At 41.4% G+C, this 15,356-nt stretch overlaps 1 protein-coding gene across 2 annotated transcripts in view; it reads right to left on the reverse strand.

Moving 5' to 3' along the window:
- The window catches only part of rbms3 (RNA binding motif, single stranded interacting protein), a 265,275-nt gene extending 253,527 nt beyond the window's left edge, over nt 1-11,748 (reverse strand). For both annotated transcript variants that reach the window (XM_070846037.1, XM_070846036.1), the window contains exons 1-2: nt 11,559-11,748; nt 9,315-9,503 (exon numbers count right to left, since the gene is read on the reverse strand). In XM_070846037.1, coding sequence (XP_070702138.1) covers nt 9,315-9,488 — 174 coding nt within the window. In that variant the 5' untranslated portion in view covers nt 9,489-9,503; nt 11,559-11,748. The remainder of the gene's footprint in view (nt 1-9,314; nt 9,504-11,558) is intronic.
- Nucleotides 11,749-15,356: the final 3,608 nt, after the last annotated feature.

Consider the following 15,356-nt stretch of genomic DNA (forward strand, 5'->3'; position numbering starts at 1 on the left):
GTCCATATGGTTCTTCTACTCATCTGTTTTGCTCTTTAGAAAACTAGCGGCCAGGCTTTATTATGAGTTAAGTAGTAACGTGTTTGAGTCTTTCCACAGAAAATTTGCAATCTGCATAAAAACAAACAGTAATGCAGAAAGATGAGAACCATAAAGAACAGTAATGCCCAGTACAAACAGCGCAGTTTTTCCAGCTTTGCATCCTCACAATGTGGCTCATAACAATAATCAAACTAACAGTGAAATAATTCCTCCTCTCATTCTTTCCACAATTAACTTTTAGGATTTAAACTCATTGAAGATACAATTTTGTGCACCTGACAAGAGATCAGAGTCCTGACCAGTAGATCAGAGGCAAAAGTGTTTGTCAGTCGTCATATTTAGATTAGTTCAGTTGTTGTGCGTTGAGTTTGTAATGCAAGCAAGTTCACTACAAAGATTATTTACTTACTTTAGTTTAGAAGAAAGAAATACAGGGTACTGTGGACCCTTTGTGTACACACACTACCTAATAAGATAGTTTTGTGATGCAAAAAGGCCACAAACACAGGCCATATACTATTTGAGTTAGTAATATAATGTAGTAGTAACATGTAATCAATCTCTTTCAGACAGTGATTGTCAAACTGCATATTATGCATCTGTAATTCCACCACACAGTCCAACAACACTATTGAACAAGCTGCATATAGCAGTTTATGACTTCAAGAGCCACATGATGTGCACAGCCAGAAATGAGAACATTAAACATATTTTTTGGCAACAAATAAAACTCCCATATAAAAATTCCACCCTGTGAAACCAGGACTGGCTACTGCTAATCTAGCACATTTGGCAATTCTGCACAAGTCTTTCTTGACCTTTCCTTTGCTGCCAAGTCATCACAAACTGAGAGAGTGAACAGTTCCCAGCCTTGACACGGAGTCAGGCACAAACCCCTAACAACACACATGCCTCTACACAGCTCCAGAGTAGCAGGCGCACACAGCAAACATCCACGGGGTGCACAATTCATTAAAAAATGAAAATGCAAGGGGATGAATTTTCTTTAATCACAGCGAAGGATTTTCCAGATGGCCTCCTAAAGAGGGTGTTCTGATGCTTATATTCCCATGCCAAATTGCTGGCCTACAATTCAAGTTACACATCCAACAAATACTTCACTATGAACTAAATAAATGCACAACAACAGCAGTAGTGTATGTTTATTCATGTAGTTTATGGCTCCAAGGTTTCTCTGAAAAAAAGCCTGCTTTGATATATCCTAAAATATCTTCCTTTATATTTAGAAAGCAATGTGATTTCTGTCAACACTGTACACACACTGTGCATATTCACACACAACCCCCACCACAAATCTCAAAGGTGACTTTCTTTTGGAGAGAGAAACCCTGGACACCTGTCAGCCAATAAGCCGAATGCTGTTTATATGTCATTTGTGAGTGTAAAGGGGTGAAGGTCAACTGGATAGGATGTTGAAGCCAGGCAGGACTGGAGTCATGACTGGTGACTCTGCTGAGTCCAATGAGCCCCTTAGGTCATCTGTGTCGACGGGGGATTAGGAGCGGTCGGTGATCCCATCAAAGCAATGTGTCACCAGCACCGTGTCTTACCATGGAGCCGCACACTCCAGCGAACACTGATCCCTTTAACTGACTCTCAGCAGGCCCAGCAACTAAGGCGAGCTGACAGCAGGGCTATTTTCAGGCAGAAAGCACCCCTGTTTGGACAGGGCCACAGATAGAGATGGCCGGGGCCCATGCCATCGCTCTCCATTAGAGAGAATGAAAAGCACAGTGAGGAGCCCACTTTGCCACTTTGCAGCAGAAAGCAACCTTTTGCTCACGACAGCTCAGAGAAACAGATGAGGGATAAATGTGTTGTGACAGCAGCTAATAAGGTCCCTGTGATCTACTGGTAGTGTGTCGGTGTGTGTGAGTATGTGTGAGTGTGGCTGTGTGCGCGCCAGTGCCCGTGTGTCGTCTGTGTTTATACCAAGAGTATGCTTTGAACAGAGGAGTAAAATGCACTGATGAGATAAATGGAGCCACTAAAAGAGGTTGTGTCTTGATACATGACTACATGATACATATTTGGCATGCTTGATCATCCACACTACTTTTGTATGACAGATTAAAGTGCTAATGGACTAAAATAGCAAGCAGGAACACAGGCAATGTCTCTACAAATAGCCAGAGCATCAAATAGCATACCATTCACATTGATTAGCATTTCCTACTGCCTACACTGTTGCTGTTACTAAATAATGCTGTAAGGGTTTTTGAAAAGAGCTATTATACTACTATTACCTATTGTGCAGCGGTTATATCTGCAATAAAATGCATATCACTGTCTCTACAAGTCCATATATGCCTGCCTGGCAAGCTTAAGTTTACAGCTGGCATCCATGCAGTGATCACAAATAGAGCAACAGATTAAAAAATCAATTTGTAATGCTCTTTCACCTTCTCACTAATGATCATCCGTCCCTAATACATGAGAACAAGGACTAAGGCTTGACCTTGGTCACCAAACCAGGAGCTAACCCAGTTACTTCCTGCTCTGGACATCCAAGAGATGATATACATTTACCTCACTCACCTGATAGGAATCCTGTACATTCATGTCTTGTAAGAGAGGCACAAGTTCTAAAAGTTAAAAAAGTAGGTGCATATACTGTCAAACAACATGACAGAATATTTTTGAATTAATGTTTGCAACTGTCTGTGCTATCAACTGACATCTTTTTTCACTATTTAGGACTTATTATTGATGTGTTACGGTTGGTAACTTTCTGATCTCAGTCATGACTGGCCAGTAACGGTAAGGTGTTGCGTGCTGATGTAAATGCTGGATCACCTCCACTCATGGCTGGATAATTTACTTGTGTTTCTGCAATGCTTCAGTACAGTTCTGCAAAAATAGCACTCTGCAGATTTTTCATCTAGCTGTCTATTGAAATCTGGCCATACTTAGACAAAGAACATCAAGTTCTTTCTGTGAAATGAAGTATCACTATGTCTCTGATTCTGGTAGAGGAAATGGCCTAGACCAAATGACAGAGTTGAGCTGCATTTAATTGAATTATAGGCCTTTCCACAGCGGACATTTTGACTTGTCATAGTAGGAAAAGTGCAGGTGTTAATAACATTAACAATTTCTCCTTTCATTCCAAGTAAGTCTTGATAATAAGCCAACTCACAAAAGGACAATATGCTGAAACCAAAGCAGCTAAATGGAATACAGCCATCCTTGATTTTATCATGTACATCCAAGCTTTTCTTTTGACTCAAAGTACATCAGTATCAATTATTGCCGATATCTTTTAGCAAATCGCCAATATAGTTGCATTGGAGTCTGCATAATTTATATGATGCAAAGATCCCTCTCACAGCAGAAATTTCAACTTGGCAGTAAAATGCAGCGTTTTTTAATCAGTTACACCCGTGCTTTTCCAGCTTGCCAAAATATCTGCTGGGAAAAATCTCTATACCAGAGCCCTGGGACCAGAAAACTGAATGCAATGCAGCTATTACTAATACTACTAGACCTGTGTGAAAACTGCTTTAAAGATTCTGTATTTTGATTGTGAATACAGACACATTACTTCTAGAGTGACAAGCTTTTCTCCACACAAAATTAGCTTTTATTAAGGTTAGCTGCTATGCTGTTGAACTGGTTTTATCAATTTAAAAAAGTTATGTACATTATGCACAGAAAACAATCTCTTATTGGGACTTGAGATCTGTTATAACACTCCGTACAGGATTGAGCCAAAAAACATCATGTGGACAATGTTCACATGACAACATAATTCCTCAGTATAATCAGGACAGAAATGTGTCAGATTTTACTTGTTATAGCTTTTTAAAAAAAAAAAAAAATCACCTCAGAATACCATTACAGTAATGAGATTATGGCATAAGCTACACACATACAGTTGCACTGTATGTCTGCAGCTCTCTGCTGTCACACTTAAGTTACATCTCACCTCTCTGCAAAGCAACCATCTCCAAAGGCATTTTCCTTGAAATAGTCTGGTGCATGGCAGTGAATATTTGTGCTGTCAAAGGATTAAGACATCAAAGCATATCTAAAACTATTACAGCTACAATTTATATTACTATCCTGACACAGCTGAGCAGAGAAGCCGTTAATTTTCTCAACAGTATTCAGAACTTTTCAAAAGGTCCCTACTATTGTGGGGGATTTGAACTGCCATGCTGGACCCACACACACATACACACAGAGGAAATCATTTGGTTATAGCAGGATCAATTGTTGCAGTCAAAAACAAGTATTCATTTACATATGTGAATATTCAGTATTTAACAAGGTGCCAGTTACCTTGCAAAGAGTCTGCTTGCAAAGACCATGTTGTAATTTGCAGTATAATGTTCCATATTATAGTAATTTGCGCATTGTGCTGTTTCCATGATCAGGCATACTGGAATATTGATTAACCTGTGCCTTAGGAAACCTGCAGAGGCTTGGGGCAGACTCCTGGGCTGTTCCCCCTACAACCCATCAGCCCACCTCCATTACCCATTCATATCCGGAGGAGCGGTGTGGGATCGATGGCATGCCGGGATGCTATTAGAGCTGAGGCAGCTAGGCAGCCAGGCAGCCATGACTTCAAAAGCAAAGTGTGAGAGGAGAAATAACACAAGGTAATTATCTGGGCCCTGCTAGCTAGCACCGAGGTAATCTGTAGAGTGAAGGACGAGGGGGGCTGTGGAGGTGGTGTTCAGGATGTCTATCCATATTTACCTCAACTCATTGCACTCTGCTCACCCCAGCACTGCTGATGGAGACGACAAACTTTCCCTGACACTGAATTTTTGTACATTTTATTACCTACCTTTTTCTTCTTAATTCAGAGTACAAAAATCTGTGTTGGATATTAACCAAAGAAAAAGTTCTATTAAGTTGACAGAGGTGAGAAAACTCTTCAATGGTTAAACTGCTGACCAGTTTCCACACCACAGGCAAAATAAGTAAAGCTCTTAATGTGTAAAAAACTAAAAAGTAGTCGTCACAGTGAATCACATCCCAGCCTGTCACACTGCTGCTGAAGCCAAATTGCCTTGCAAGGTGAGAAGCCATCTGCTTTTCCAGTTATCTTAAAAGTCATGATGAGTGAGAAGCCATTACGTAAATGCTCCAAGAGCATCTGCCCCACAAGTCATCACAAAGTCAAGAAAGTTCCACTTATCTTGCTGCAGCTTGCACAAGTTGATTTTATTGGTTAACAAACATGAAATTCATTCAAATCCTGACTAAGTAACATTTGCACTGATTTTAATTTACTGATCGCTCATTTGGAAGTGCACACAAATCCTTCACTCAGAGCAATTTAATCTAATTTGCTTCGTCTGTTCCTGAATGTTTCTCATTTGTGTAATCAAATATAACAGCAATAATCACTGGTACGACTACTCAAAACTCAATTCCCAATGATTCATTTCTAATAGAAAGAAAATACAAATTACCGCAGAGAGGAATAGATCAGTCTGCTTTACATACATATGAGAAATTAAAAAATAAAACTCTAGAAATAGTGCGCAGAAGTACAGACATACACACACACACTCTTAAAATAGAGAACAATTATAAAAACTGCAGCATCAGCAAGCCAACTCCTATGTGTGGCCATAGGCTTTGTGCTTTGCTGACTTATTTCTGCTTCCAGTGCAGTTAATGAGTTAAAGGTCAGTAGGCTGTTATGACACCAATTAGTGCAATACTTCAAATCAGCACTGTAGCTCATCATCAGTGGTGGTCGGCTGATGCTTTGAGATTTCAACAAAGCTAATTGCAGAATAATGAGCACAAACCGATGCTTCACAGTGCAGGATGCTACAAGAAATAATCCCTCGGGGTGGTTTAGAGGTCATGTGCTGCACTTCAGTTATTGCCACTGAACAACACTGGGGTCAGGGCACAGTCAAGTGGCAGGGGTTAAACTGAGGTTAAAGTGCAGGGTCAGCTTGAAGACCTCGTGCTCAACCTTTGAAATGAAAACTTTACTTGATCTTCCCTAAGTATTCATCTACAAAAATCGCAACTGATGAGGGGATCGAACCTGAGATGTTTTTTTCATAGATTCACACTTAAGACTCAAATTCAAAATGAATTTTATGTTTCATGAAGTTTTTTTATTCAGTCTAAGTTGTATTTAAGTGTCCTGCAGTGACAGTGCCTCACACATTGGTGTTCTCTAGGCTGCAGAACCCGACTAACGGTGTCTGTTCTAGTAATTTGATTGGTGCAAAAAATAGACACTAAAAATAGTTTGTAATATCACTGCAATTCAAACGGCCCCACAGGCAGTTAATCACCTGGATGGCTGGCGCTGTGGTCTTTGCTTAGCCTCATCTGCGATCTGGGCACTCCCAATGTTAATCAGTGATTCCATAGTTGTTGTGATTCAAAACGCGGGGTCACATACTGAGTGCTGAGATTACAGATATGCCAGATGCAGACAGTTTTGACAGTCTGGCCATTTGTCTTCACCACATGTAGAGAAGAGAGACCGCTACCGCTATTGTGGGACGAACACAGAGCCATCGAGTAGAACAGTGCCAACATTGGTAAGCTGGGCTAACTTTATTTTCATTCTGAATGTTGTTGCTACACAACTGTCACAGATCAACAAATACTGATTCAATATAAGAGCACAGTCAGTGAGTCATGTGGTGTCACATATTGAACCCAGGATGCTCAATTGTGATCAATTATACACACTTGAACCTCAACAACATGGTTTCTGATTGGTCAGCCAAGATCCATGTGACGAGTATGCACTGATTCTGACACAGAATGTGAAAAATAGTGTATAAAAGATTCAGTGATGATTTTTACATGCCTTGTTTCACTACTGGTTTGATTAACAAGACATGAACCCCTGTACAACCACAGGATAAAATCACAACCATGATCATTTGAGGATTAAGTGCTCACTGATGGGGGCTTCATCAATAAATTGCTGAGAATTTAAAACCTTGACTTTTTGCCCTTATGTATCCACATACTGGAAATAGTCTGAGGATTCAAACTGGCACATTTACTCGACAGCTGACTTCCTAAACCTTAAAGCAACAGCTGCCTGCACTGTGCACAGTCTCAAATGGCACAGCAGCTCTGAGCCTGAGCCCACGGGTCAGACCATGCCACCTCATTCTCTAGGATGTATCGCTAATAAACAACAGAGCAGGCCAGAGGAAAGCACCTTTTAACAAGGACAAGAACACTGGTCCACTTCCACCGATGACACCTTGATAAATAAACTCTCCAGACTAATCAATGACACCACGGCAGCAGGAGCCAGCCTGCCAACCCGATGGTCAGACAGAGTCGGAGGCATATATACTCCCAGGGCCACCCTCAGTAAATTGCAGCAGGTGTTGACTCAACTTCTAATTAACCAACAAAGAGCACAAAAGTGAAAAGAAACACACACACACACTCATATTGCCTTTCTTGCCTCTCGCTCTCCAACACACACAAACACAGCCTCATAGCTTTAATGACAGGGGCACTGGCCTTGTTACAAAATGTAGGGTGGTGTCTGCCACATGGAGACACCCATAAAAAAGAATAAAACAATGTCTGATGATGTAACTGTGAGCTAGTTAAAAAACTCTTGGCTTTCTTAAATTGAAGAATCTTATACCTCTGTGTCTCATTGCTTCACAATGCGGCACCAACAGCCAAAGCCAGACAAATGCCTGCGTTCAACATAAACAATGTGTTCTCAAGCGTCGACATTGTTGGTTTCATACCATAAGGATATAATGCACTGATGCCTCAGTGGACAATACAAACAGACATGTATCATCAATGTGAGCTTTAAAATGGGTAACTCTGTGGTCTCATACAACTTTTTATAGCCAATTGCTGGAACCAATTGTGTGACAGAAACCAGGAAGGTCTGCTTGAGTGTGTGTGGAAGTGCTTGTTTCATTGAGCCAATTACTTCTAAGAGAGAAAGCGATCTTTTATCCAGCTTTGTGGAGAGTGTGTATTGAATTTCTCTACAAAATGTCTGTGGTACAGGATTTCTATGATAAGACAAAACCATCTAAGTACTCCTTTAATTCGCATAGTTACAGTAAGTTCTATTACACACCACTAATAACAAGGTCTGACTAAAGAAAGCCATGAAAAGCTTAAAATGTGCTATATTCATCTAACCACTGCAACAATTAGTATCAGACGGTGTCATTGGGGGAAAACTACATGAATTAGTAGTTCCCACAGAATGAAAATATTTCATAAACTTGAGATGCAGCTACAAAACAGTATTGCACCTACAATCAAAACGTATGCTACTGCACATGTAGATGATGATACCAAAATACAAAGGCACATTTCTGGGTGTATTTACTTGGGTGGGTCTCTTAAATACATTCACAATACACAAAAGCAATAGATTTAAAGATGCATTAGCAAAAACACAGCTTTAGCTAATGAAGGCCTGCTGCTTTGGCAAGCTGCCACCACACATAAAATAATTATATAATTTAACCTTTGCAGCAGTTTTTGATGCCATCTAAATGCTTCAGAAGCCCTTCTACTTTGCCAAGATGGAGGCCCGAAAGGTCTATGTCGATTACTGTTTGCTCAAAGTACTCAAAATTGATACAGCAAGCAATGACAAGCATCCCATTCAGAGCTGCCAGTAGCAGTCAGTCCAGTCATCTAGTGAATGTTTTCGTATATCTGTTCTGTTTATTCTGCCGCTATCTCTTCCCTGCTCCGAGGCCTATAGAGCCTCCCACCCTGATTGACGGAAAGAGGTTCAGGCTGCTGCCACAGAAGCATGATTGACATCCTTGAGATGGAAGAGAGCCAGCGAGGATTTCACTGTCATTCTTGGACGTGCAGAGGGCTCCAAGATGGCAGGAGGTTGATATGCTTGAGATCGGCACTCACACATGGACACTGCACAAGCCACTTAGGTCTGTATATAATAAGAAGAAATTCTAAATGTACATATCATAGCTGTGGTTTGTAGTATGTGCTGAACGGTTTCCTTGGCAACATAGCAACACATTACCTACTTCCTCTGAAACCACCGAAGCCAAAAGTACCTACGGTTTCACTTTTTCTTGCAACAACACTCATGAGCAAACAGGTTCTTCCAGCACTGTTATGACCCAGGCTTCTGAACATTTATCAACAAACTGCACTGCAACACCCAGAAAAAATCCCAATAGTCAGACAGGACCTCATCACTCATCACTCACATGCACAAACACACACACAGCAGTAGCTGCAGATGTGCAGCAGAGTAAGTGACTGTGACTTACTTTTTTGTCATTTTTCTGGCTTGCTGGCTGCACATCGTTACTGTGGCTGTCAGTGGAGGGCCTGCCGCTGGGATCCGTCTGTCTGTCTTCCAGTTCATTCTGCTGATTGGTCCCTGACCGAGGAGAGCCCGGAGGGCGGGACTCCGGCTGCTGAACGCCACTCTGAACCTCCATCTTCCTCTGCAGTGCCTTAAAAAGGAAAAGCAAGGTGGTGCAGAATTAGGAGGGACGACAGGTGGTGATTGATAGTTTTGTTCTTACGACCATTTCACCCTGACACGCTCTGATCTCAGTGTGCTTCCTTGACTGCTGGTTTCTGCTGAGGTACCAATGAGTGAGGGAGTAGATAACAACTTCCACCAGATTATGTAAAGATGCAGCAATAAGTAGAATCACAACAGATAATACTAAAGCAGTAATTTAGACAGTAGTTGACATAAAAATGAAAATAAGGACTCACAAGTGTATATATAAATATATGCACCATGTTAAAACAAAGTAAGACTAGATAAAATCATTCATTCAACATTATATGTATCTATTTAGCTTGGCATTTATATACTGTACATAGATTTCCATTGCATTTCTTTTGTTTAAGGATTTTCAAACATACTGTAGAATTGAACTCAAGTATTTCTATGCATGTCAACATATAGGCCTTCTGAAGAAATGTGTTACCAACATCATGATTATCAAATTGAAATCTTTATAATAAAATTAACCACACAGACTGAAATCGGCTGTTTAAGAACTTTCACAACCTTAACTTGAACAACAAACAGTGGGACACCAATACTTTTTTTCTTTTAATAAAGGTTTATCCCCACCCTGATATAGTAAACATTGAAGCTTTTTTTTAAACTAGGTATAGACTTTATTCACACAGACATGTTGACATGCAGGATCATTAATAATTCATAGAATTAATGATGGCTGTAATCAATTCAGGTGCATTAGTCACAGGCATTGTGCATGCTGGCTCACCGTCACAGTTTATCTATTAATGGAACTGAACCATCGTTAACAAAATTATTGTGCTGCTAGTCAAGTCAAAATGCCTGTCATGAAAATTGTTGCCACTTACAGTACATAGCCTACATCTGGGTCAGTTCACTCAGTTAAAGTAGAAACCTTCACAATCCAAAACTGGCACAAAATGAATCCTCATCCCAAGGTGCTGCACTGCAGCTGATAACTGCCTCTGACAGTGAATGATCAAAACCAGAATAGTTATTGGAAATTATCATCTTGTTCACTGAATGAAGCGTGTATAAGGAAAACCACATCCAGGCCTGTTTCTGCAAAGCAACATGAGGGCTGAGTGCAAAAGTTCCCGATAAAAAGTCTTAAAAAAAAAAACTAAAATCAAGCAACCGATGTGAAATGTGGGAAGAAGTTTCATCGCATTATATCACCAGCAAGTGCACAGTGTCTTTTTAGTCCCCTAACGACAAAAACAGACGTAAAGTAAAGAGAAGTCACCACCTCCGAAGGACAGATCAGAAACTGTCCATGTGAAATCAGCAGCCTGGTGATGTTCAGCACCGACTTGCTTCATTCTGCATTCTGGTCCCATCAATAAGTTATGAGCTCAGTTGTGTTCTCTCAACTGAGATGAGCCGCCTCATAAATACATGTCCTGAAGGACCCTTTACCAAACATTTGGACGCTGCAGCACGTTGCTAGCAGCCGGGCGCGACGTGGAGCCGTGACGTCACAAGTGAGCGCACCTGTTTTGTTTTGTTTTGTTTTTGAACGCACCTGTTGGCCGACGTTAATTAACCCCTGTGACGTGCGACGTGACGCACTTGCAATCATTATCACCTAATGGAGAGATCTACAAAACCCATTAAATGTTACTAGTAGTGACAAACTGTGTGTTATCACAACTATCTTATATAAACCTCTTGTTTATCTGTGCTAGGACTGTTTACCTAGCAGGTGAGGGTCAGCGCTAAATTTAATGACGACTTTAAAAAACAAAGTTGGCTCCTTCCTGAGTTGCTAATGTGCATCCTCCGCCTGCTTTTGACGCTTATAGGCAAAGGAAGCTGCACTTAACAGAGACAAAAACAACTCCCAGCAACATATATATCATCTAACGTTGTCCTTTTAAACATCGTAACAAGGGGGTGTCGCCGCTGAAAGGGTTTCTAGCGGCGTGTCCGTGCCTTTACGGTAGCCTCAAGAGCGAATGGCGGCGGCACAATGACATGAATAAGTCGCAAAAGAATGCCGAAATACCTCTGTCACTTCTTGGCTCCTCGTTATGTCAGAAGCATATCAAGAGGAAGATGCGGTAGTGCAACTTGCTTTACATCTCTGTTGTTGCTCTGACGCGGAAAGCCACGGCAGTCTGGGGCAGAACAACAGGCAACCGGCTCATTTAGTTGTATGAGAAGTTATTCCGTCCAAAAGTGGCTGAGTGGCTGTGAGACACTTGAGGCAGTGCGCGGTGTCAGGGCTGCACAACCCGCTCCTGCTGCTGCTGCTGCCGCCGCCGCTGCTGCTGCTGTCACGGCGGGCGGGTCCCCGCAAGCTGTCATCAAACAAACCCTCCTCCCACCTCCCGGCCACACCGAGCCCCTGTCAAAAATGGTGCCTTCAGGTGCTCCTCGGAAGATCCTGTATCCTGGAGACAACAAGTTGCGACTCTGACGCCTCAGCCTGCCCCCCAATAACACAGTTTAAAATCTGTCTGTCACTGTAGGTAGAAAAAATTACAATCTGTCAGTATCCTGACAGTCACCGTGAGCAAAGATTATTTATTTGGATTCAGCAGGAACCTAAAATACTGACTTCTTATAGGAAATATTAAATCTATACTGTGTGTACTGTGTGTATAGCTTACTGTATGTGCTTTTGCTAGTGTTATTTTTTGCCAGCTGTGACTAAAGATTTGTATGAATTGAATATGAATAATTCTAATAATAACTAATAATGACTAATAATTATTAGTCACGTATGCATTTCTGGTAGTTATTGAGTAATTTGTATTGTTTGTTTGACATTGTATTAGTGTTACTGTCACACACAAAAAAAAACGTATAACCGAATGAACGGCCTTGTACAAATGTAAATGAAAAAAGCAAAAAATTAGAAACAGCACAAAAGAAAAGCACATATTAAGATAATAAATAAAAAAGCAAAACAAAAATTCTATTCAGAAACTAAGTTCTCACATAGTACAGGTGTGTAATTTGCACAATAAAACACCATTAGGCTCATCCTTAATGTTTCCTACAGGTTATAGAGCAGCACAAGTGGGAGGGGCCATGAGCTGAAGCCAGGAAGTGGTGAACAGGCAGGGCAGCTGCTGAGTGATTATGTAACCTGCACAAGAAATTATACTTCAGTGTTAATAATAATATAATAGTAATGTAGTGATCTTGTGTCATTGTCAACTGAATAACACCACTTTGAAAATGTATTTTAGATTAAAAAAAAAAACACCACTTTCTTTCTTTTACCCACTGTGGTGCCCATCATGCTTGGTGAGGTGAAGTCTACCTGCGTCGCCTCTTCACAGGTTGTAGCCTTAGTGTGGACGTGAGCTGTGAGCAGTTCAACCAAACAGTAAGTTTTCCCTCTCATATTATTTAGTTTCTAGGACAGCTTTTTACACGCCTTGGGAGATTCCAATCCCGATGGTTGTTGGGAATTACTGACATCAGTAAGCCTCAATGACGGCCACAAGGTGGCAACATTAACTCAATAAACACTGAGAAGAACAGGACATGTTTGATGTGGCTGAGGTTGGATTTGTAACCATATAATGATGCCAACCAAGGCACAGTCTTTTAAGGGGTGAAATATCCTCTGTTGTCTTCTATTTGTCAGCATGTACGAGTGTTGGGTACGTTTGTGTCTGGAGGAGGGATGGATAAGACTCTAGTTTAATCTATAGTGTGCAGTTATTTCAAGCCTTTCTGTGCTCTTTGATCATCGTTCAGCTCTGTGTGCAAAGTAGACCCTGAAATGGGGATTTCCAATCTGCTGAGCTACTGTATAACATTAGGGAGGCATCATATGGGTGTTGGCCTGTTGTGCCATCTTCGCTGCCTTTCTGTCTGCCTCAACTTAGAAGCCATACTGTTGCATCGTCTCATCCAAGCAGGAGGGAATTCACCCAAACCGAACAACTGATCTGACAGGCGGCCCCTCATCTGTTGTATCAGAGCTGCCATCGCCAGAGAAGGCGGACAGGCAGTCAGGGAGGCAGGTGGATCAGCAGGCGAACAGGCGGAGGGTAAGGCGCTGCGGGGAGCAGGAGCGTGGGCCCCGTACACTTGGGCCCCTCAGCGTATCCAGGCGGGCATGTGTCCTCTACGTAAGCCAGCAGGGACAAACAGTCAGGCATGTCAGTGGCCCCAGCCGGCATAAGCAGATGTTTTCTGGGTATTGTTGTTCCGCTTCTCTGGTAATTGTTTTCCTTCAGGGCCAGCCAGTGGGACAAGGTGCCAGGTTGTGTTGTGAGAAGGAGTTATGGAGAGATGGAAAGACAGAGTGCATTATCAATCATCGCTTTGGAGGCTGTTCTACACAGACGGTCCATCTTTTTCCTTGCGCTCTATGTGGCTTGAATTACAGCAACACAAATGGAGATGCTGGGATATCACAAGCATAAGGATAAAGCCTGTGTTAATTGCGATTTTGAACTGCCATTTCAAAGCTGTAAAGGCATTTAATGGGACTGTAGTAGGGTAGTGTAGACAGTGTAAATCAGATTAAAGTCCATTTGTGTTTCCCCTGAAGATGCTTTACCTACAGATATCAGTAATGCATGATTAAAATAATGCGTGTTTAGTCATGTGATTTATATCTGCCTATTATTTTTCTATCTAATTGTGAGACTACATCTGTATGTGTCTAAGTTTGATGTGGTGGGGATGAGTTTCTTTCCATCATATAGTCATTAAAACTGCGAGTTTGCAGTATCCTGGCATTGTGAATTCAGTTTACCCTCACAGGCACTTAGCAGTTTGTTATGGTACAGAAAACAGCTAATGCGCTCCAACTGTGTTAGACACTGAGTGTTATCCTGTGATCCCATGTTGAAAAAAGCCTTCTTAATTAGCACAGTGAAGTACTGAAACCTTATTATGGGGTCAAATGTTTACTAGACCCTGTTTAGAGCAGGCATACAAAAGACCCACTAGGGGGCACTTTGAGACTTTGGATCAAAAACATGAACATGTCACTCTCTTTTGTGAGGTGAACTGTTATACTATAGTTTGGAGTTTATGCATTGTTAATTTTGTGTGCTTCAAGTAAAAGATAATAGATTTTTGCATTGATTTTCATGCCTCCTCCTCCCTGGCAGTCCTTTGTCACACATCGTCATGAGTGGAACTGTTGATTGCTTTCAGAAGTTTTATTCTAGGGTTTCATGGGTGATTTTGTGAGACAGACTTTTCATCTACTAAATGGCTCGTTCCATTTAAACTCTTCACTTCATGCCAACCCGAAATCTGTTGAACATCCATTCCCTAGAAGGAGCTCAAGAAAGGCAATCTTGAGACATGGTGAAGCTGCTCTTATCTGTTGTCTTGACATGCCACACTCCTGGGAAGCCGCAGCCTTCACTAAAAGCCAGTGTCATGATGTTAAGCTTTTTACAGACTGACGCAAGATGTAAGTAATTTGGTCCAATCGTGTTTTCATTTTTTTATATATATAAATATATAATTGAAGGTGTTAAGAGCGCTGTTAAGAGCATGTGGGGAAGGCAGACAGAAAAAGCTTCAGCCATGGAATCTGCTGTTCACACGCAGAGCATTGGATGAAGACTGTATTTCATAATCTGCCTTCACTGCCAATAGATGCAAGTGAAAATAGAACCAATGTCACATCTGCCTTTTCACTATTTTTGACGATGTGCAGCATCCATTTGTCTAATCCCATAGTGAACATCATCCATGTCAGACAGAGTGTTTAGACCTTGTTGCTCTGTGTGTGCGCGCGTATGTGTGTGTGTCTACGTTTCTGTTTGTTTGGTGTTTGACAAATGAAGAGGCATCTGAGGCCCTGTGGCCAACTGGG

The sequence above is a fragment of the Pempheris klunzingeri genome, chromosome 16 (genome assembly GCF_042242105.1).
Source record: "Pempheris klunzingeri isolate RE-2024b chromosome 16, fPemKlu1.hap1, whole genome shotgun sequence".
In the NCBI taxonomy this organism is placed as follows: domain Eukaryota; kingdom Metazoa; phylum Chordata; class Actinopteri; order Acropomatiformes; family Pempheridae; genus Pempheris; species Pempheris klunzingeri.